Source organism: Montipora capricornis, chromosome 9 (assembly GCF_036669925.1).
Source record: "Montipora capricornis isolate CH-2021 chromosome 9, ASM3666992v2, whole genome shotgun sequence".
Classification (NCBI taxonomy): Eukaryota; Metazoa; Cnidaria; class Anthozoa; order Scleractinia; family Acroporidae; genus Montipora; species Montipora capricornis.
The window spans coordinates 25,802,196-25,826,328 of NC_090891.1; the positions used below are offsets into that span (position 1 = coordinate 25,802,196).

General features: G+C 50.7%; 2 protein-coding genes across 2 annotated transcripts in view; one reads left to right on the top strand and one right to left on the bottom strand.

Annotated features, from left to right (window-relative positions):
- The window catches only part of LOC138015301 (voltage-dependent calcium channel subunit alpha-2/delta-1-like), an 89,374-nt gene that overhangs the window by 29,943 nt on the left and 35,298 nt on the right, over positions 1-24,133 (top strand). The window contains exon 24 of the mRNA XM_068862289.1: positions 23,950-24,006. Coding sequence (XP_068718390.1) covers positions 23,950-24,006 — 57 coding nt within the window. The remainder of the gene's footprint in view (positions 1-23,949; positions 24,007-24,133) is intronic.
- Positions 12,432-13,149, bottom strand: LOC138016760 (uncharacterized). The gene has a single exon (XM_068863943.1). The coding sequence runs from the start codon at positions 13,123-13,125 to the stop codon at positions 12,493-12,495; it is 633 nt and encodes a 210-aa protein (XP_068720044.1). The 5' UTR covers positions 13,126-13,149; the 3' UTR covers positions 12,432-12,492.

Here is a 24,133-nt window from a genome sequence, read left to right on the forward strand (position 1 = left end):
TAACAGCGACCTTTCACGTGCGAAGATATGATGTTTTCGCGCGAAAGCTCACTTGGTATTTCAATGGTGTTAGTAGTACTATATGGGAATACGAGCCACTTTGAAATGGAGCCATCTGATTGGTCGAGAGCAAATTTTAATGAGATGCATCGTGTTCTGATTGGTGGATATTTTTAGGTCCGCCATTATCACGTGCACACGTGAACAGGATTGGTTAAGACGGTGGGGTCAAAGTCCATTTGACGTCATAATCGAAGGACAAGTTGGAAAGTATGTTTGGAATGCGGAACATGAAGAAAGTATGTTTGGAATGCGGAACATGAAGGAGACCCGTTTTGTTTTTCTCGAATCATAACGGTTTAATGACAACAAAACTTAATGTACAAGCGGGAACGTGTGAGGAGACCTGGTGTCGACTCGTCCCTTAAGCAAATAGGTCCGCTAACACTTGAGCCAGATCCAGATCCTCGTCGGTGAACCGTTCGTAACCGTAAGGGTAGGTCTGAGCTGTGGTGGGATCCAGGACCCGTTTGGAGTAGACGAGTCGGTAGTCTTTGTGAGAAGGTTGGGTTTCTAAGGTGTAGGTCTTGGCATTTCTTTGAATGGTGTGAGATTGCGTGACACGAGTGGTACGCGGTCGGTCTAGAGGACGATGTAATTCATCCAGAGTGTTTTGACGCAAGACCTCGTAATTCAATTGAGTCATCCCTTCGACGTTGAGGGAGAAACCGCGGACCTTGCATTCAACGTATCCGTTCTTGGTCTTGTAACCGTAGTTCTTGGGACCACCCGAACAGAACTCGACAATGTGATCGTCGGCATCGAGTTCGCTTTTGAAGTCGCCCAGGTAGGCACCTCGTGGCGGATCCAAAGGAGGGTCGTCAGGACGATGGAGGTAGATGACCGAGTCGGTGTCGAAGTAGAGGACACGTTCACCGAGATGATCGAGGGCTTGATACAGACGGAGTCGGGCATGACAGGTGGTGAAGGCGGCAATGAAGATGTTGAGGTTGGGTGAAGGCAAGACATCGTGCGTTTGGAGTTTGTAATGGACTTCGACCCGGTCTTCGGTCAAGGAACTGACGTAACGGACATCGTGTTGATCGCTGTCGAGAAATTGGATGAACGGTTGAGGTTCGGTGAATTCTCGGACCTGAGTCTTGTTGATCCGTTGCCCGAACTTGCCCCACATTGAGTTGAGCATCATCTTAGCTAGGGCTCGGAGTCCAGGGTTCTTTTCGATTTTGGCGGGATCGAGACGAATGCCTTCCCGAGCATAGTAGGCATCGATGTGGGCTTGTTTCTGAGCAGGCGTGGTACAGCCTTCGGGCCAACCGCTGGCTTCTTCTTTGATTTGGAGCCACGTGTCCACATAGGATTGGAAGAGTCCCGTGCGTTGCTGATCGAAATGCCATACTTCGTGGACGTGTTGAATGACGTAACCTTTCTGTACAGCCATGGCGAGTTCGGGGGTGCACCAAGTACCGACGAGGGCACGTTCTTCGTCCGTGTGATGACAGGCATGCGTCTTTTCCAAAAGAGGTTTGGAAATGTTCTCTTCGACGCAGGTACGACACAAGGGAAACGTGAGTTTGTCGTGACTGCGGTAAGGCAACACGGGATGGTAGAGACGTTGGGGTGGAAGGACGGTACATTTGGCCAAACCGAAATAAGGCGAGAGATCGGTGGTGTCGGGTTCGTAGAGGAACGTGGGATGTCCCAAGGGATAGGTGCCGTACTTGTTGACCCAAGGATACAAGGACGTGTAATCGTCGTATCGGATTTCTTCCTCTTTCTCCTCGTCGACGTGCGCGTAGAGACGTACGGCATTGGTCCGACCCCCGTAAAAAGCGTCGCGTGGTTCCAGGGGGGCTTGGAGGTGTTGACGGGCTAGAAAGTCTTTGATGTCCTGGTTGGTTTGTTTGAGGGTGTTCCAGGTACATTCCCACATGGTCACCACTTGGTACCCACGGTTGATGAGGAATGTACGTTTCTTGTCGACGAGAGCACGGACCTCGTCCATGGTGCGATCGAGTAAGGTCGGATGCACGTCGGTGCGTTGAGGATGACAGGTCCGACATCCGTGCCAGAAGCACCCGCAGAATTCGTAAACAGTCTTGGTATCAGCATCGTATCCGTCGACCGTGTATCGGGTACCAGGAATACGGTACTCGCCCTCGTTTCGAGCATGCTGGATACGTTGGCGATGCAAGGGATGATGAGGATCGTACTGTCCGTAGGCATGAGCCATGGCTTCGTGGTCTTCGTGTTCTTCTGGCGAGAGGGCCAGGTAGGCTCGTTGTCGTAGATGGTGTTCGCACCACGTCAGCCATTCCATGGAGGCCTGGGAATGATTGATACGGCCTCGCCATCCTAGCAGAGGTTCGGAAGCGATAGAGTCTTCTTCCATACAGTGCATGCGCAAGTAGCGATTACAGGCAGAAGCCACCGTCATTTGTTCAAAGGGATTGAATTCAGCGCGTGCTTGAAAATCCCGCATGAACGTGAGACATCCTTGTTTCAAGAGTTTCACGTCCGATTGGCAGTAGGCTAAAAGTTCGGCTTGGAAATCAAAGACGACCTCTCGTGCCGCTTGGTCGTCGTACCAAGTATCAAAGTCGCGACGTTTCTTGACGGACATGCCGTCGGGCATGTAGAAGGCTTTGTCGGGAAGTCGGCCTACATACGTTTGATGTTCGGGGGTATTGAACAAATGCGGAAAGTATCCTTTCTTGAGTTCGGTGAGCCCGAACGTCTTGGGGAAATCGCTCAGCGGCATCTGGAAGAAGGACAGCGAATCGATGAAGCGTATGGTCGTGTCTTCATGAGAGTAGGTGAGTTGGAGCACTTTCCCACCGTTTCGGATTTGTTCCAGGTCTCTCTTTTGCCGGTGGAGTTCGTCGATGACGGGATAACTGTCATACCCTTTGAAATTATGAGCGATGACCGTCAAGGGTCGCGTTCCGTTTTCGGTGAGTGTTTCTAACCATTCCAGAAAGTGAAAGAGACAGTCATCTCCTTGGAACGAGACGGGAGGATCGTCGTCGTCTTCTGTTTCGGCCACCACCAGATTGGGCACGTGACGCCCCTCGACTTGCATACTCTCAATGTCAAAGAAAACGTGCAAGGGCGGTTTCTCATCATCGTCGTCATCATCCTCGTCCTCGTTATCGCCCGCCAGAAAAGCGTGCAAGCCAGCGGCGTCGTTTTCTAAGAGAGGTGCTAGTCCCTGATTCAGGATCCTTTGGAAGGAGAGTCGCTGTCGTATCAAACGTCGTTCTTCGGCGGGGGTCTTTTCGACTTGTAAGAAACATCGATGGGCATGAACGTCGACGTCATTCTTGCAGCACGAACATTTCCGATACCCGCACCGATGAGCTCGGATCTCTTTGACACCACGTAACGTGTGATGACATTCTTTACACTGACGACGGGTGGCACAGACGGAAGGATGTTCAGCGTCCGCGGGTTTACCGGCGTGGGTCTTGGACCGATGGGTTTGGAGACACGTGTCTCCGTAGAAAGAACGTCCACAGAGAATGCAGGGGGTCTGAGCCGAGCGGTACTGTCGGTAGGCCTCGGTATAATCAGGACATCCGTTTTGCAAGCAGGCGCCGCAATGATGGGTTCGGTTATTACGACAGGCATGCTGACCCAAATTCTTGTAGGCTTGGAAACACTGGCTGCAAAAATAATCTTGGCCGAAGAACCCGGGTAAGGAAGACAAGGCATCGTAATGACCGTCTTCGTGTAAGAGTCCTAACAACGTGTCCCCACGACCGTAAGCAAAACAAGCATAAGCGCGGTTGGCATCCACGACCACGAGGGTGTAGTCTTCAAGACTGGGAGCGGTGACGAGTTCTTGAAGTTGTTCAGGACCGCAGGGTTGAGGAGGAAGACCGACTTCCTCTAGAAGGTCTTGAGCCGCTCGTGTGATGCGACGATGGTTACCGCGACAGCGAGTCCATTGTCGGCGACGTGTGGGATCGTCTCGATGTTGATGGACCCCTCGAGCCAGAGCGATGGCACGTGGACAGCATAGATTTTGATCATCCTGTGGAACACGTAAGACGCAGCGCTTGAATTCTCTGAGACGCGTCGACGCTTGATGCCCTGGTAAATGTTTTCTTTTGTAACCGGAACCGGTGGGAGCCCCACGTACGTGAACGAAGGAGAGGGTGAAGGAATCGTCCATCTCAAATTGTTCGTTCGAGTTGAGCATGTGGGAAAGATTCCCAAGTAAAGCATCCACGCGGGGACCTTGAGCGCGCCATTCTCCGGCCCGCAGACCCCAACCGTTGTAGGCATTGGCGATACGATTGGAGGCTAGAGCGATGTAAATGCGATCGCCATCGGGAATGTCTTGATCGTTGATTAAGTCATCTAGAGCAGTACGAAGACCTTGCACGAGAGCATCGTTCAACCGTTGTCGAGGGATGAACGCTCCGATCTGTCGAGGGCGAAGTTGAAAGACGCGTTCACGAACGCCGAGACGGACACTACGTCGTTCGACCACAGGAAGTCTTTCAAAGACGAAACGTCCTGGAGCAGCACCTCCAATTTGTTCAAACGCGTCGAGTGCTTCAACCAAATCACTATCACTATCACTTTCCATGATGAGATGTTTTTTGTTTGAAGAAGACGGTGTGTCTTTTATAGAGAAAGAGTCACCTTGAACGACCTTGACGTGTACCCTAGATGGACCAATCCGGAGCGAGATAGGTCTCCTGGGGGGATGGGGGGGTATCCCCCAGAGAGTCATGTGACCCCTTAGGAGCACGGGGATTGGTGGAACGATTCCTGTTAAGTAGTTCGATCGAGTGAGGAGTCTCAGAAAAAGTCATGGCGTCCGAACCCAAGAGACGTGCGCTGGAGATGGCAGTCGCCAGACGTACTATGGAGGTGGAGCAAGACCCAGAGTATGAGGAAGAGGTGTGGGTCAAGCAAGAGAATGGTCGTTGGCGAAAAGAAGGTCAGACTACCAAGAAGACTCCGGCGACCCGAAACGAGGCTTCGTATTGGGACCTGTTGCCTCCCGAAGTACGTCATCATGTATTGAAGGTTCGAGATCGAGAGGAGGAGAAGGAACGAGAGAAGGACCGGAGGGAACGTTGGAACCCCATTCACGAAGAGTTACTCCGTCTACCACGTTGCGCTCAACATGGCACGGTACGTACCGGGTATTTGTATTGGGTGGAAATCGAAGCGGATCTGATAGATTCGTTTATTTTATTTGATGTCTTTTAGATGACGGCGACGTACGTAGGAGAATCGACTATCGTCTTTGAATGCGGACCGTGCCGACGGTTTGCCCCTGGGGGTAATCCTGCGGGAAGTCGACTCATGAAATGTCGGACTTGTCTTTTGGGCATGTTGGGTTGTCCGGGGTATCGTTATTGTACGGGCATATACAATCGTCGTCCAGAAGGGATGGTCGTGTGTCGTTGGTGTCGATGGCCCGTCTATCGGAGAGGTCTTTTGTGTATGCCGTTTCGATCTCCTCATTGTCGTTGTTTTCTTGTAGGTCATGGTGGTCACTAGGTCGGAGGTGGACGATCATTGGGTCGAATGGGAATGTCGTTGCAGTTATGTGGAATTGACGTGTAGAACGTGGGACTGTGACTGTAATTGTGGGGTGTCTTATGCGTCTTACCGTCGTCCGGGATGTTTGATTTGTACCTGTGACCTGGGTTATGGGTTTCCACCGTGTCGTCATGATTTGGGGGACTGGTGTTATTTGTGTCAGGGGTATAGTTGGACCCATCGATCTTGTTCTCTTTCGTAGATGATTTGTCGATTGGAACAAACATTAGATGCGAGGATTTCGAGATGGGTATGGAGAGAGGATCGTTGGGTGTGGCAACGGAGACGACCCCGGAGAACGGAGGAGCAGCGTCGATGGAGGCGGTGTTATTTGAGGGAGATTCTAAGATAGGTCGTTTTTCTTTTGTAGGTGATTTGTCAATTTGAGGATACGTTTGGGGATGAAAGTCTATCGAGATGGGTATGGAGGAATGGTTGTTGGCTGTGGCGACGGGCACGTCCTCCGAGAACGATGAAGCAGCTTCGTTGGAGACGACGTTATTTGAATGAGATTCTAAGATAGGTTCTTTTTGTTAATAGATGGTGGTGCAGGAACATAGGACTCGTGGAGGTTATCCACCGAGGTCAGGGGATCGATGGACTTGGATCAAGTGGGTGTGTCCACAACGTTGTACGGAGACTGCCGCCACGTGCATTCACTGTTTGAAACGGCTGGACCTCAATTACTTTGGTTGTCTGTGTTACGGATGTCTCGTTCGTTGTCGATGTGACGGGTTGGAAGTCTCCTACGGACGTCGTCGTTGTCATTCGGGGGGTCGTGTGTCTGCCTATACTTTTCAAGAATCTCCTTATTATGGTAACCGTGCCGTCATGTTTCCTTGACAGGGACCATGGTTTCCGTCCATCTTTCCAGACTTTGTTCCGCCTGGACGTTGTACTTCTTATGGATACGGATCGTGTACGTCTTATTGCTTTCGTCTTAGGGGCACGGGTCTCTATTGGGACGGGATACTGATTCAAACGTTTCGTTCTCTTTATGATTGTTAGATGTGGTGTCGTCTGAATCAGTTTACTCGTTATTCCTACGAACTGGGTTGGACGAAAAAAGAGATGGAGGTTACGGCGGAGTTGTGGAAGGCGATTGACGTGGATTTTTGGGATCCGTCTTCTGGTCTCGTTAACGTATACAAACATCGATAACCTATGTTATGTTTTTTAGAATACGACTATGTGTTGGTGTTGGTGTGCGTGCTGTCCTCAGAGACGATGGTGACTGTTTTTTAATTTTTATTAGACTTGGTGTATCCTCAGATGTACCACTCGCTTTTCATTGGAGAGGGGTTGGACGGCAAAAGAACTAGACATTATAGCGGAGTTATGGAGGGCGGTCGGTACTCATGGTCGTATTCGCCGTCGCCGTCGTCGTCGCCGATAGTCGATTCTCCTATTAACATGGATGTCATTTTCTGTTTAGATCTGGTGCAATCTGCCTAATTTTGGATCGTACCGCAACAGACTCTATTACGCCAAGGAAGAGGCTGTTTATTACCGTGTCTGGCGATCTATCAAAGACGAAATGAACCGCTGTGACCCAAACTATGACTCTGCTAAACATTATTATGATGCTCACTATTATTATTTTTAGTTCATGACGGTGTTTGCCAATGGGGAAGGGTTCACGTTTTGGGATTCACCTTGTTGTTCGTATGGACCCATTACATGCATGTATTGTCTTGATCGACTCAATGACCAACGAACGAACATAGCACCACAGGAACATGCACGACATTGTCAGGGGACGTATAAACGTCGTAGGGAAAAATCGGCTGCGGTCGAGAGATCTTATAGCCTCGTGTGGAATGATGATCATTATCAGATGCGCGTTTTATGGGAACTGACACCTCGATGTACTGTGGGTTTTTCGTAGATGATGGTCCGTGCCGACCGATGTTTTTGTACGTGGAGTGAAGACTTTCATGTGCACGAGAGACGACCCTATACACCCATCGTTCGAATCATGTTACTGGAGGAACGTTTGACAGGCGTGTCTTTGTTTATGTTTTAGATCCTGAGCTTCCCCATGGATATTCCCGAGGACCGTCGTTACTGTGAGGAATGTCGTGGAGAACGGTATACGACCGTCCAGAGACTGGCCATCATCGATGCCATTGTGTCACGATACGGATTTTATAATTATATTGGGTCGGACCCCATCACAGGCATCGGATCGTTTCAGTTGCGTGTCATCTATCCTTACGATGAGGATCTGAGGGATGATGATGATGAGGATCGAGGCGTGGCCCTTTATTATTTGGATCCACCTGTATGGCGTCGTCAGATCATGGTCCGTAACGAGGAGGGACATTTTGTTTATCAGAATACCGAAGGACATTTGGTGGTACGGGCGAGATGTTATCACGGACTGGGACCTCCTTATTGTTCTTGTTTCGTTCCAGATCCAGACCCTGTTTCAGCCTCAGTTACATGAATGTTGTCCTACCCAAAGTTGGTTGAGGAAGCCATGGAGATGTGCGGAGATATGGCGTCTTCGCCACTATCGTATGAGACGAGGAACTGATGGACATGTTTATTTCCATTACAGATCCAATTACCCCCTGCACGGCGTCACCTGAGAGCGGTCATGCTGTTTGGTAGTCTGATTTGTTGTGCGACAGGACAGGCCCTTCGTGAAGCCTGGCGTTATCGGAGACAGCCCCTGTGGCACCCGGAAAAACAGATCAAGAAGAATCAAAAGACGGGACATTTTTATTTTGTACCTTTTATTGACATTTACGGTCCTTACCGTCGTCGGACAAGAATATTCAATCGTAAATTTCGTTGAAAAAATGTTAACCAATTAAAGTTTGAGTTTACGTTTCATTTGCATGATTTTCTTGACCACTTTCTCCGTCTTCTTCTTTTTGCCTGGGAGGTTACTGATAGCCCGAATCATCTTGTCGTCGGCTTTCCACTTGTCCTGTAAGTTTCTGGCCTTGGCATAATCCATGTCGTGGGTCTTGGCAATCTTGTCCAAACGATTGATGCCAGGATCCCCTCGTTTGAGTCGTTTGGCCAGTTTGGTGCCAGGACCCATGTACTGATAACCAGGCCAATGAAACTCGATCCCGGTCTTGGACAAAGCCTTCTGCACGTCAAATTTGCCACCTCGCTGACGTCGTCGTCGCTGGCGTCGCCGTCTCTTAGTAGTCCTCGCCATCCAAACGTCGTTTGAGTTTCTTATCGAAATCCAACCAACCGGGTGGGCGTTGCAATTTATCTGTTTCGGTAGGACGACGGCGTTGACCTGTCTTCTTACGAATTTTTTTCTTGACCGATTGAGCGGTCCTCTCCATGTAGTCGGCCACACTACTCCCCATCATCCTGGGATCTCCTTGAAACGGAAGCTGTCCCCAGTCGACGGAGGGAACCGGTGTCTTGGGGGGTGACTTTTTTTTTTCTTCTTTTTGGGTGGGGCTGCTTTAGGTTGAGTGATGAATCGAAGTCGTTTTTTAGCTTTAGGGGGTGCCGAGGGTGTGGTCTCGGGTGTTGTCTTTTTCTTCTTCTTCACCAACTGCGTCAACATGGAGTGTAAGGGTCCTTGCGCATAGGCTTCGGCTTCGACATCGCGTTCGTCGTCGGCATCCGGTCCGAACCCAATAGGTTGTCGGACGGCTTTGGTCCACCGTTTCTTTTGGTCGGCCAGAGAAGTGGCCAAGGTATTCTTGATCCCTGGAGGAATCTGATCCGACATGAGAACGGCTTCTTGTTTGGCGGCAATACGAGCGGCTTTGGCCAAAGGCAGGTTTTCGGTCAGACGTTCCTTGTACACGTCTTCGAGTTGACGTAATCGTTGAGGATCGATCAAGACTTTGTTTTCAAATCCTGGAATGGTCTCCACTTCACTCATCGTGAAGTATTGAGATCGTCGCGTCTCTCCCTGGTTTTATAGTAGAGGTTCTGTTTCTCGTAGCGTTCGCGTTCCAAATGTCGATTCAATTCGCAGACTTGTTCTTGCAAGACCCCCATCTTTTGTTCGGCAAGCTCCAAGTTCTGATTGCGTTCTTGCAACTGATCGGTCAATTGACGGACAATGTCGCATTGTTCGCGGACACGATGCCGAAGCCCCCGTATCTGATCCTGTAGGGCACAGAACGAACGAGGCCCTTGCGTCCACGTGTTATCACACCAACCATCGTCCATGTTGTAGATGATCCTTGACACAATGATGATACGCCGTATGCAATCCGACCCAGAACCGAGTTCGATGAAAATGTCGACGCATCATCCTTCGTCGGGCTTTTATGCTACGACTCGAACGACTGATGGCCCGTAACACTCTTCGATCTCGTGGGGTCTCGGTGATCTTGAGTAGGGTGTACTTGGACAAAGGCAGACGCCCCTTGACAATCTCTCGAGCCAGTTGACTGATGGCCTCGATCTTTTGATCCACGGCATCGTAGAGTTTTCGTAAACGGTCCTCTCCCGACAATCGGGTCAGATCTCGTAGAAACCAACCCAGATAGGGTGTTTGGGCACGAACGCTTCCTGGAATCCGATGGCGACACGCTTTCATCGTTTTTTGGGTCTTAGGATGTCACAAGCCGTGTTTAGTCTGTGTCCTTTACTTCGTCGTACCACGTCACAAGCGGCGTTCAGACCATCCCAAAGAGCTCCTCCTGTCTGATTCATCATCAATTGACGTCGCCTTTTAATAGAATGTTTTCGACGAGACATGTCCCCCAAGACCTTTTCGTAAGGTCGAAGCCGTCCCACTATCTTGGACGAGACAGGAACGTTCCCTCGGATCGTGTTCATGACCAATTCACTCACGGCATTGATTTGATCGGCATTGGCAGCCTGAAGACGGGCCCGACGGGTTTGATGATCGGCTTCTTTCAAGACGCTCCGTAAAAACGGCCATTGTCGTTGTATCCTCCACGACATGTTGGTGTGTTCCGGGCTATCGATCCTGGGGCGTTCTTTTTTATACCCGGAGCACTCCTGGTCGTTTTCGTCGTCGTCGTCGTCGTCGGCGTCCTTTAGGAAGTTTAGGGACAGCCGTTGGGAACATGATCAAGTTGCCGCCCCGTTGGACCCATATGGGTAAACCACGTCCGCGTTGACGTCTCCCGTTTAACCAAATACCACTACCACGTTGACGTGCCATTGTTACCATGGGATCGGTTGGACTGTCCTTTTATAGTCATCGTCGACCTCTGAGTTTACGTTTGAGTTTCTCGAGGAAGATCTGACCTTTGTAACGCAGTGGTTTATAGGCAGGAATGTGCGTGTACACGATGGCCGAATCGTCCCCACGACGAGCGTCTTCGGCACGTATTCGAGCCACCATGTCATCGTACCGTTTACGGGAACGTGCTCGGGTCCGAGCATTCTTACGCGCCAGAGCAGCCACGCCTCCGAGGGCAGCACTTGCGCCCGCCACGATCAAAGGAAGCACCCCGCCACGCTGTCGTCGTCGGACGGGGGGTTTTCTTCTTCTTCTTCTTCTTTGCTTCATAGTCCCCTCAAAGGATGCGGATCCCCACGCATCATTCGATCCATCACCATTTTTCGTGCCCAAGGTTTTCGTTTGAGAACCCGTTTCATCATACCGTAATTATACTCGGGTGCTTCATAGTGGCCGGTGACGCCCTTAGCACCCATCCTTTTATACCTCTTGTCTTTTCCTAACGTGTACCCGGCAGCCACGGCTTTGCCTAGGACCGCCAAGAGACCGCGTCCACGTTGTGGGGGTCGTCTCCGTCGTCGCCGTTTGGTCTTGGGCATGATTGACATCGTGGCGTTGCGCATGTCCTTTTATGGGTTACTGAGTCGGGAAGAGGTGCGTCGGACGGTGGGTGTACCACCATCTTCGTAGACTGTGGTCACGGTGTTGGTATGGGTAATGTTCCGGATACGACGTCCATCCGTTCGTTGACGGGCGTCTTGAGATAACAAATCCATTTGACGACGAAGTCCATCCTGGTTCAAACGTCGTCGACCTCCACGGCCACTGCCCCCTCCGGGAGAACCTCCAGGAGAACCTCCTCCACCAGGAGAACCTCCTCCTCCTCCGCCACCGCCTCCTCCGCCTCCACCACCACCGCCTCCAGGAGGACCTCCCACCACCGCCGCCGCCACCACTGCCTCGACGGCGGGAACCTGCAGGAGAACCTGCTGGAAGAGGACGTTGACGCGGGCGTTTGCCTCCGGTGGTGGGACGAGGACGTTTGCCTCCAGTGGTAGGACGAGGAGCTGCGTTGGAAGGACCACTGGCGGCGAAATCTTGTAAATCTTGGTCGGAGATGTCATAGTCTCTTTGGATCTGGGTTCTCTGAGCCACGGGGATACTCCCGTCCAAAAGAGAACGCATCATGAGTTGTCGTTGGGCTACAAACCCATCGGTCTCTAATCCCCCGGTATTAAGACCCAGTTCTTCCAACAAGACATTGGGTTCGGGTGTCGGCACACGACCTTGATCCAACGTTTCCAAAAACTCTTGAATCGTACTGTTGGGGGTTCGTGTTCCAACGCCGGCCGGACTGTTTCTGGGAGTCATGTTGGGAATGCTGTTCCCCACACCGGCCGGGGACGTCCGCGGTGTCCTGCTCCCCACACCCGCTGGGGCAGACGTCATCCTGGGTTCAGAGAACGAACGGGTTCCTAGAGGAATGTGTCGAGCAGTCTCGAACCGTTCACTCAAAGCCAAAGCACGTCCTCCTTGTCTTCGACGTCGACGAGCCGCGCGTTCTTTAGCTCTCCGTCGTTGTTGCTGTTGACGGTACGTTTGCAATTCCCTTTGATATTCGGAAGGGTCGCGTTCAAATTGAAACTGGTCAAACGGTGATCCGGGACTGGAAGGTGTGGAAGGAGTTTGTCGTCGGTACTCTGTCAAGGCACGTCGATAGTCCGAGGGATCCCAATGGGCAAACGGGGATCCTGGACTACTCATTCACGTTTCCACACTTGGGTCGGACCATCCGAGGGTGTCACACAACTGAACAGTCGGTACCGATCGTCTGAAGCGGGATGAAGGTCCATCATTATATACCCGTACGGGCGTTGCGTGCACCTCTCGAAGAGACGAAGCACGTCACGCCATCGATCGGGAAAGGCTTGTAACGTCAAGGCTCGAAATCCCGATTGATCTCTAGGATTCTTGAACACGAAGAGATAGTGGGCATTCCTGGAGATGGTCTTGGCATACTTGCCGGGTGGAAATAAATCTTGACACAAATACAACACCGTAATGTTCCGATGATGCGATTCTCGGGTGAATAGGTCCAACACGCGTTTGTCGTTCCCACCTTCGTCCATGAGATCGTCCAAGACCAAGATGCCACCTTGACTTTTTCCAAACCATTGTCGAAGATCCGAAATGTCAGGGATTCCTTCGTGAAATCGGATCCCACGACCTTTCATCCGTTCGAAACGCGGTTGCCATACGGCATAACAGTAATGACACGGTTTGGTCCGACCTCCTTCAAAGACATCACCTTCCGTCAAGAGGGCTTCGGTCAATTGCGTTTTGCCACTCCCCGAGGGACCGACGATCATCGTACTACTGGGTTGTCGTATCATCCTTCATCGACGTTAGAGTGTGATCCGCCCCTTTTTTATAGTAACCCAAGACAAAGACACGACATGTGATGAAAGTAAATTTTTTAATGCAGAAGAATCGGTTCATGCGGTGTACAACTTTGAAGGCAGGGCAAGGTATTGATCTCTTGGACGATTTGACGACGTACTTGTCGACCCACCCTTCGATCGTTGGCTACAAAATCATGGGGAGAAAAGGTTTGCACAAACTCGGGCATGGTACGTCCCCGAACCCTCTCTTTCAAAAACATCAAAGCATAATGACCGCAAGCGGTACTGTTCAAAGCTTGAAGGGTCCGATCGTTCCATTGCACTGCATCCCATTCGTCTTCGAGCCATCGTTCCAAATCAGGTGCACTGTAAGTCGTCATCGGGAGCCCGTAACTGTCCATGACTTCGCACCGATTCTGTTCCGTCCAAAGTCCCAACCAATGTTGACCCGGTTCCCCTCGTGGATCCGTGTTGACAATGTAAGCGGCCCGTGTCGTACGGCTCGGGCGTGACGGAAGCCCGTCGGAGGGATGGACGCCATGAAAGACGCGTTTCAGGATCGGATCGTCCAAGGCCAAGGCGCGTAAGGTCACGTCACTCAAGGGCACAAATTCCATCTTCACTCGTACTTTTGATACAGGACGGCTCCGTTGGCACCGGCTTGGAAGTTGTCTTCGAATTCGCCAAACACCAGAATGGTGATGTTCTTGTCGGGAGCAGCATTAAATCGGATTTCCAGACGCAGCTTGCCTTTTTGTTTGGGATTTCGATGATACGGTGAATCGGCATTCCCGCTGGGTACATTGTTAAACATGAACAAGGTACAATTCTTGCCGTAGCCCCAATCTCCTGGCTGAATCAGGTGAGGGCGATGATTCGTCAGGGAACCGCTGGCTTCCAAAACACGGTGATAGCCCAACCAGTCTTTCAGGGTATTGGTGCCATCCAATTCCAACGTTGGATAGGGATATTCTTCTCCGCCCACCAGTTGACGAATACTCTTCACCCCAAAATCTTGGAAGGCGTACGGGTAATACTCCAAATCCCCATTAAACGCTTTGCTATCCAGCAGTCCGACGACCAAACGGTCGGGAAGACGGCCTGTGAACAATTGGTCTTCGGTCCACAAGGTGGTCTTGCCATCGAACGAGAAGGTTCGGATTTGACTTTTGACCATAGGATAATTCGCCATTTGACCTTTCACATCGATCTTGGCCATCAGTTCGTTACCCACACTGACATTCAGGTTGACGCGACACAAATGAAAGGTGACTTTGATATCCCCTGCACCCAACGTGACGTATCTTTTGACCCCGGTGCCACTGGTCTTGGTCCCAAACAGGAAAAAGTCCGGCGTGTTGCAAAACAGTTCCATCACCATTTCTACGCGAGGGACCAACAAACGTCCCGTTCGCATGGCAGCCAGATGAGGATACATGATCATGGTGGCTTTGTTATTGCTGTAAAAGAGTTTGGTAGCTGTCTTCAAGGCATTCGTACTATTGTGCGCCCATCCGGCGGTGGTGGAAATGTCGTCGTCGCCTCCCGTCGCTGCCAGCTGTTCTTCCACGTTCAGGTAATTCACCCAACCTTGAGGGGCCAACAACGTATCGCCTTCGTCTCGACTGTAATTCAAGATGGTTTCGATGAAGGATTTGTACATGTACGTATCGGTCTGTTCGCTCATCAACACACCACCCAGGCGTAGATTGATCTGCTTGAAGAGACCGTGGGCCAGATTGTTGGTGACGTACACAAACTTGGTGTTGTTGGCATCCGAGGCACTGTTGGCATCGGCCACGATACCGTTGGTCGATGCCGAATTCAATTTCAGTTCGATTTCGAAAAAACTACGTCCCAAATCCACAAATTCGTCCAAACCGGGGACGGTAAAGGTGATGGGTACGATACCCGTCATGGCCGCACTGTACGGGATCATCCGGTACGAATCGACCGTGATGTCCGTCGACGGCATGGTAAACAGTTCCAGACTCATCTTCGTCTTCTGCTACGTCGTCGTCTTGGTGCTCTCGGTAGGTGCGGGATCAACCAACCACCGTACTGAACGGGGTTCCTGCCTTTTATAGTAGGGGCAGACTGACGTCGACGGTAGGCGCGTTGTCGACGCAACCGTGAATGGACGACCATCGGTCGGTGAATCATTATCGTCTAAAGATGGACGCCACACTTCGTTTGGCTTTTTTATAGGCATACCGTCCACCCACTTTCGCCAAAGCGCCCGCTTTTCGTTTCAAACCACGTTTCAACGAGTGTCCCACCACACCTCCGACTTCGTTGAACGAACGACCACTAGCCGCCGCTTGAAGTCCCGATTGCATGGCGTTCATCAAGACGGGCGAGGCAATCTTGATCAACTCTTCGGTGGCACCATCTCCACGCTGGTACGGAGGATGATACCGTGTCAGACTACCCCCACGCATGATGAGGATGATGATGACCTCCCGACAGTGTCACGTCGTTTTTATACGTACCGTGGTCTCCTCCGGAACTGAAAGGTCACGCTAGTTCTACGATGTTTTCTTACGGAACTGAAAGGTGACGATGGTTCTCCCTCCAGGAGCGAAACGGGCCAGTTCTCCAGTACTCTCACCTACACTGACCTCGATCAAATCCAATTCTGCACGGCGCATAGACATCCATTGAATGTGGGTGGGCTCGAAGTAGATGACACCCGAACCATCCTGGGTGTAATGCACTTCCCGGACCAACTGATGCTCTGAGTCACCGACAATATTACTACTCACTACATCCGAGTAGACGAGCATGGTACGCGATGGTTGAGTGGACATTCGATTAAATGAGTGATTCAAGTGTAGGAATCGCCACTCTACGGTCTGACTCAGACACAACTTGTTATCCTTCACCTGCCAGTAATTAGGGGTCCAATCAGCGTTTTTGGGTAATTCGGTGACCAATTGTCGATAGAGTCTCTTCTGGTCTTTTTCGTGAAAGTTCATCTCGAGATTAACACCCAAGACCCAGACTTTCAGTAGAGAAGTCACAGTCCTTTGCTCGATCCATCCCATCTTCTGGGCCAAGTCGATATCAATGCAGAAGGTCATTTTACCATGGCTCAGGGACCCCACGTCGGCCACCTTCTTCCTCTCCATGATCATAGTCTCACCCTCCCATCGGAAGGTAGGGCGTTGACTATCGTCCACATACTCCATCTTCGCCTTGATTAACTCCAGTACCATCTGTCGGTTGAGTTCCTGAACGACTTCCTTCATGAACCCGACACCATTGACAATGACGGCGTTGCGTTGGATAAGCGCCGTCTTCGTCACTTGACTTGACTTCAAGGTTATGGTTTCGGGTTGGGTTCCCGAATCCTTCATATGATACTTAGTGCTTATCACCTCGTCCGATGACAAGTAGCTCCGGAGATCCATCCCCTCATTAGGCATAGAGATGGAGGCCAACGCGGCCTCCCATTCTCCATCAAAGTGAACGACCCTGGGCAAACGTACTTTGAAGGCATTCGGTGTATTATTCGGAAACTCTTTCGAAGGATCGCTGAGTACGACGATCCGATTCATGACGACGACGACGACGAAAATGGAGACAGAGCGTACTTGTTTTGTCTTTAGGAAAGGCCACGGGACGCCCGTCGATTTCCTTGACACGAACGTGGACCGTTTCGATCTTAGATCCGCGTAGGCGATGGTAATGCACCTGTGGTGGTTCCCACCAGGCACCCCCGCTTTTATAGGGGACGGTGCGCAACAGTTGGTCGTACGACTCCTCCAACCATTGACTTTCCACTAAATTGACGTAGACGAAAAGAGGACGTTCGATCGGTTGCTTCGCCAAGGGTGTGGGTTTCAGTCTGGCAAAGGCTTCGTTCAGACGGACGAATCGCCAGTTGAAGGCATTGGCCATCACCATGAAATGAGCATTGTTATACAACGTATCCCATCCTGCACCTTCCGTGATCAAGGTCACCGGTCCAGTTTCTTTGGTAAATCCGCTTGTATACCCTGTAAAGCCGGACCCATCCAGAAACCTTTCTTGAGTGTAATCCGGTGTTGGGGCGGTCTCGTCAATCGCTTCCATGAGGAGATTGGGTCCTTTCTTGTAGTGATTCGGCCGATCTCCTTGACCCGTCTTGGTCAACCATCCCATATGGAAAGCCAGTTCGCTAACCCATCCAAAATATTTGTAGGGCGAACCTTGAGAATTGATTCCGTGCTTGTACACAAGTGAATTGTCCAAAAGCAATTGGTCTCCCTTCCATACAAATTTGGCCATGGTGTTGTATCGCGTCGTCTTTGGAGGGGTCTGACTCGTGTCCGGGACGCCTATGTAAAGATGCTCTCCGGGGCTCAGATTTTGATGGATCTTTTGTTGCATCAGATCCATGACCTGTTTGATAAAGTCCACACCCGTCTCAGATGGAGTGAGTTCCGACAACCAGATCACCCTTCGCTGACTCTGCATGACATGAATCTCTCCCTTGGCATTCTTTTTCGTGGTAACGTAGTAAAACATACACACGTATCCTTCCTTATTCCATGTCTCTGGATGACCTATGCCATGGTACGCTTCGTGAACCAGAATCTTTTCGGGGAACGAAGGTGGTGGTGGCGGCGGTGGTGGAATGTCAGGCAGAGAGACACCACTCAATCCCACTTCCCAACGGTCCGTGTCCTGCTGCCAAGCATGATCTCTAGGCAGACGGACTTTAAATTCGGAAGGACCATTGTCGGGGAATTCGGATTTTTGAACATGACTCGACAACGTCACATAACGAGACATCGTGTATGGTATCTTTATTACATCTTTTGTATCTTTTTTATACATGTCGTAAAGCCGAACGAGGAATCCAACTATCGTATTTCTTAGGCCAACCTAACCAACGCACTTTCACGAGTCGCTTGCGTCGTTGCAAGATCTTTTCCACGCGGAACAAAGCTTCGTCGGGCACGGTGACTTTCTGAACGTCTTCTTCGTAGAAACTACCTTCGAGAGGCGTGCCATCCCATTCTTTCAGTTTATACGTGACCACGGGTCCGGGTACCACGCGTTGTACGACAAACACTTCTTCGGTCCAACCCGGCAGATACCCTTTCTTGAACGGACGATGTTTCTTGCTGAGTCGCACACGATCGCCCACTTTGAGTTTGGGACGAGGACGCCGTTTCAGGCGTTTGCCGTACAACGTGGACCACACCGCGCCTTCGTTCTTCTCCGTCACGTCGCGTGGCGCCATCCCGATACTCCGATGCCGACTCCCATTGTACCCGTCGAGGAGTTGGGGCAACACCTTGACATACACTCGCGTATTACGCGCCGTGAAATAACGATACATGCGTTGTTTTAACGTACGATTAAAACGTTCGACGATGGAAGCTTTGGCATCCCCGTGCGTCGAAAAATGGTGAATGCCTTCTTGTTCCAACATGGTTCTGAACGGGGCATTGTAAAATTCTTTCCCGGCATCCGTCTGTAAACGCAACGGTTTCCGTCCACTCTGTCGCAGAATCTTCTCAAACGCTTCTGTCACAGCCACCCCGGTCTTGTTCTTGACGGGGATGGCCCAGGCGTACTTGGACAGTACGTCAATGACCGTTAAGAGGTATCGGTTTCCACCATTCCATTTCTTGAGAGGTTGCATCTCCACCAGATCGGCTTGCCATTGATCGTCTTTGTGGAACACCAACACGGGGGACGTCTGAAAACGTCGACGGACCGGACGATGTAACGTGTAGGCCAATTCCCCTTGCAATTCGTCTCGGGCTTCTTTCAAGGACAACCCTTGGGCCTTGGCATATCGGGCCACACCGCCTAAAGCGCCGGGCGTGCCGGGGTCCGTGTAGGCGGTGACGCCGGAAGCACGGCGGCGGTTCTTCCGCTTCGGCATGTCTTGGTGAGAAGGAGTCGGACGGTCAACTCCAAGAGACTAGGCAGATCTTTCAGGTACCGTTGTTCCAACGTCTGCCACGTAGCGTACGCTCTCTCGGGTCCCAGAGTTCGCGTCAACCAGGTCAGATACATGACAAAATGAGGCCATTTATAGTCGTCCTTGCGTTTCAATGCGGCGAACGTGGCTATGGCATCCACGGGTTCTTGGGTGGGCAACCCGTCCCATTGATCGTCTCCTTCGAGACAGGTCATCAATTCTCGACATATCCAGGTCAAGATCGACCAACGGAGACGTCGTCCGTACTCGCGATAAGGCAGACGTACGATTTGTTCGAGTCCCACCCTCACCACCCGACGCCCCAATTGAGCACACGACATCATCATCACATGTACTTTTATTCAAACATTTCACATTTGCTGACTTTTATACACTCCGGAATCGATACGAATCTGATCAAAATTCAAATCAAAAAAACAAGATTTCAGTAATCCTGGTGTGATGGGACGGATCCGTTCCAATCGTCGGCACCACTCTTCCTCCCGTTTCTCTATCCTCTTCTTGAGGTACGCATGATCATCCATCGGCAACGGTCCGAACATCTTCTTCCTCTCTAGGTCTATCTGATACTTCTGCCACTTCTCCTGTTCTTCCCGAGAGATCCGTTGGACCGTATCGTGATCGTAGCCCTCGGCACGTCTCTTGAGAATCGTCTTGCCCCAGGCCAGATCTACCCACTGGAAAAACTTACACGATTCCTCTTGCCGACAAGCCAAAAAGAAACGATCCTTGTTGGGCGAGTCTGGTTTCACCGTCCGCGACAAACGCGTCTTCTCTTGATGGTAGCAATGCCAAGGTCCTCGTCGGACATCCTCATGCAGCTGCGCCTCGATGGCATCGATCCAGGTCTGGATTCGATCGGCACCCATCACAAACAAAGGACACACTCCATCATAATCTCGACAGTACAGGTACGGAGCCCCATTCTTGGTCAAGCCGCCTGTTAACGGTGTGGCATGAAACGGGCACAGCACGTCCTTCGGACCGGTCAATGGAGGCGGCGGCGAGGATCGGGACGACGAGGGTGACGCCACGGGTGGTGGTGGTGGTGGTTCAGGAGCGTGTAGGACAGGATCAAAAGGTACGTCATGGTGCACCCTGCCTTCGGCCAAGGATACCACGAACGGCGGATCTGCATTCTGTTCGAGGGGCATCATAGCCATCGCCTGTTCGTACGAAGGCAACTCGGGTGGCACAGAGGCCAGTAGGGCATCCAATTCACGAGCGGCTTGGTTCAATTCCTCGTCCTTCTTCTTAGTCTCCTCTTTTCGTTTGGTGGCCGCTTTCTCACGCGCTTCCTTGTAAATTTTGGCAGGCGGTTGAGCTGTTTCACGAACGACATCGTCTTTCTTCTTACCTCGTTTGGACGGTTTCTTACCCAGGTTAGGATACCTAGCGGGAGACACACCTCCGTATTGCCACGACGTACTCATGGTGATCAATGAGAACCTGACTTGCACGACACCGTCCTTTATAACCCGTCGCACGTGTTCCTCTCGTGCTTGATCTTCACGTGCCTCCCACGTGGACACTCTCATAAAACATCGAAGCTCCTTTCCGCTCTCTCCATTTGTCACAGTATGTCTCAGGCAGCAGCCACGCAAACAGAACAAGACAACGATCCCATCACCTTACGACTTCTCAAACGTATAGACGCTCTCCTGGATCGTTACTTGTGCAAGTGTTGTCAGTACGAAAAGAACCGACTTCCCTTGTCAGCCTTAAAGACTTGGAAACCGGATGCTAATGTGTGCTCAGAGTGCAAATACATCTTCGACGATGCTGACGACCCCGACCCAGACGTGCGTAACCATTGGTGGTCCAAACGAGGGTGGCGCACCAAAGACTACTGGTCCTCCGCCGAATCCTCCTCCTCCTCCGAAGACGACGAAGACGACACACCCCTTCGATGAGGTGTGCTTCGTCCTGGATTTGGAATATTTCTGTAGTGGGCGACAAATCTTACCTAGAGAACTGGGATACTGCGACCATACTGGAACTCATTATGGATCCATCCACTACAAACCTTGTGTGGAATGGCCCCATCTCTCTGCCAAAGATCAACGTACCGCTCATTACGTTTCCAAGTACGTCCATGGTCTTCCCTACTATCCAGGACAAGGCTATCATGTAGCCAGTGAACTCCTGGTCGATGTCCGTCGTCTCTACCAACAATTCAAGACCCCACAACGGACCCTCGTGGCTCACAAAGGAGGCATGGAAGGTCAATGGTTGGATACCTGGCAGATTCCTCATCTAGACTTGGAACGATGGGGATGTCCCAAATTCGACGATCTACCCCGTCTCTCCGTCGGGTCGTGCGGACGACATCAGCATCCCTTACAGTTACATTGCCCTCAAGTCGAATGCTACCATTTCGTTCAATGGATGCGGTCTCAGCGACTCTTGTCTTATGACACGCGTTACATCAATCACGAACGCACGCAAAGAATGCTAGCCAGTCAGACACCCAGGACCCCGTTACGCCCTGCCCATTGGAAGGAATTCCCTCTACCCAAGTTGAACTATTTTCTTAAAGAACACAAATGTAACCGCCAATGAAAAATAAAACATGTTTTTAATTCACATTGAGTGTTCCTCTTAACTTAACTTAACGTAAGGATTCACAAAGGTATTTGCGATAATAATAACGTTGTGTCGAACTTCTAGCATGCAACCATTCCGTGACTGGACGGTGTGGAAAACGAGACTCCCACCAAATAATAAAACGTTCAGCGCGATAAACGAGTTCCCTCTCCATCAAACGTTCCACCTCACTAAAAAACAAACAAACAAATGTCAACGTCCCAACAGTCCCTCCAAGGTGGTCAAATCATCATCCGACAGACTCGAAAACTCAAACCTGTCGTCGTCGTCCTCAAACTCGTCGTCCGAAGGATCTGTGTTCAGATTCCAGATGGTCCGGGTCACGGCATCGTAGACTTGTTGCACAATGGCGTCATGACGTTCGTCGTACCGCGGGTAGTTCTGATCCTTGTTGCCCTCCAGGTAAACCTCCCGACAATGAGGGCAGGTCCAATGGCTTCGGGTCAGCCACCATGTTAACAGGCAGCCCACGTGTAAGGTTTGGCAGCAGCATCCCATTTCCACCAAAAGGTCCGGTTTGATCCTGGCGCCTTGGATGCCTCCAGGTAAGATCTTATTGACCTTCTCGAGAAACGTCATCACATTGTTATCACATTGGAGCCCAAAGTCCTCTTCGCCACAGATGACACAGGGGAAATCGGTGGTATCCTCGACATCGAGGAACTGCCCGGTCGGTTTGGCCTTCTCCGCCCAACGGATCGCTGCCTTCATCTCCACATCGTCCACCTCCTTGTCTTTATCTTTCTGCCGAGTCGAGATGGTAAATATAGGACCCGCAAATCCCGTTGTCGGAACGTCGTATACGTTTCCGTGACCCCGACCGAGCACGACATGCATCACTCGTATATTTCTTTGTTCACTCGACGCTCGTCGCATATCTCTTATCAATTCTGCGATAGACAAACAACAACCCATAGACTTTTCAAAGAACAAGAATGATGATCCTTCCAACGCTTCGGTTCTTATAGACCTCTCTGGACCTCGTTTTCAAGAAGAGACCTTTTCTGGAGGGGTACCCCCCCATCCCCCTCTAAGTCACCTGACCTATCACATGACCTATGAGGGTCTCTTATAAGAGCGTGCGATCCGAAACATCTTCATTCTGTTTGCTATGCTTCGCCAGTATGCCACCACTCACACGCTCGCAAGCCAGAAGGGCCAGAGAACGGTTGACGCGGATCCACGCGTTCTATCAAGAACACCGCGAGGAACTGCTGAGGAAGAAGCAACAACTCGAGCGGAAGAAAGCACAGGAACGACAACTCCAGAAACTCCAGAAACAGTTCGAAGCAGAGAACCAATGCGTCATCTGCTTCGAGTATTTTCTCACAGAGCCGCACAAACTGGAACATCTGACGTTTGCCGCCATTTGTCGCCACCTGGGCTCCCTGCGCAAACTGAGACACCGGTCCACCCCCATGAGGATGTTTTGTTGCAAGCAGCGCATGCACGACCGGTGCCTCTATGCGTTCCTGGCGAGCCAATACGGCTACATGAACCAACAGCAAAGAAAGGATTGGAAATGTCCTCACTGCCGGACCAGCCTCATCGTGGTGGGGAACAGGTACTTTCCCCAGAGTGTCCATCCGTCGCCAGATCTGGACAACGTCCGAAGAAACTTGTTCGGGAGTTAACAAACACCGCTGATGTATTCAAACCCGTTCGTCGTCGTCCTTCCTGCTGGGCTCGTTTTTGTGATCGCTTTTATGTCACGTTTGTTCGATTTATGTATCTTCATCCTTTAGCTCAAACGCACGCCATGGACGATACATCCATTATGATTTTATGTTGTCTTGCTTTGTTAAACTTTTTAGTAGGGTAGTAGGTTCTGGATTCCTACACCATTTTTGTTGTTGTTGCTTAGGGACGAGTAGACACCAGGTCTCCTCACACGTTCCCGTTTGTACATAAGTTATTGTTGTCATTAAACCGTTCATGATTCGAGAAAAACAAAACTGGTCTCCTTCATGTTCCGCATTCCAAACATACTTTCTTCATGTTCCGCATTCCAAACATACTTTCCAACTTGTCCTTCGATTATGACGTCAAATGGACTTTGACCCCACCGTCTTAACCAATCCTGTTCACGTGTGCACGTGATAATGGCGGACCTAAAAATATCCACCAATCAGAAGACGATGCATCTCATTAAAATTTCGTCTCCACCAATCAGAACGCTCCATTTCAAAGTGGCTCATATTCCCATATAGTATTACTGGTGTTTATAAAGTAAGGTCTTGTTTTTACGATATTAACTCTTGTAGGGATGCCATTGGCATAAAACAGATATTTCTGAGGAGCTTTTGGGGGCTAACTCGAAGGTTGGTGTGAAGTGTCTTGAGATAAAAAGAAAATAGGCAAAGAAGAAGCACGGCTAAGCAAATGAAAAGTCATATCGATGCAGATGCTTAGTGCTGTTTCTTCATTTTGAATTTGTTTGACAATAGA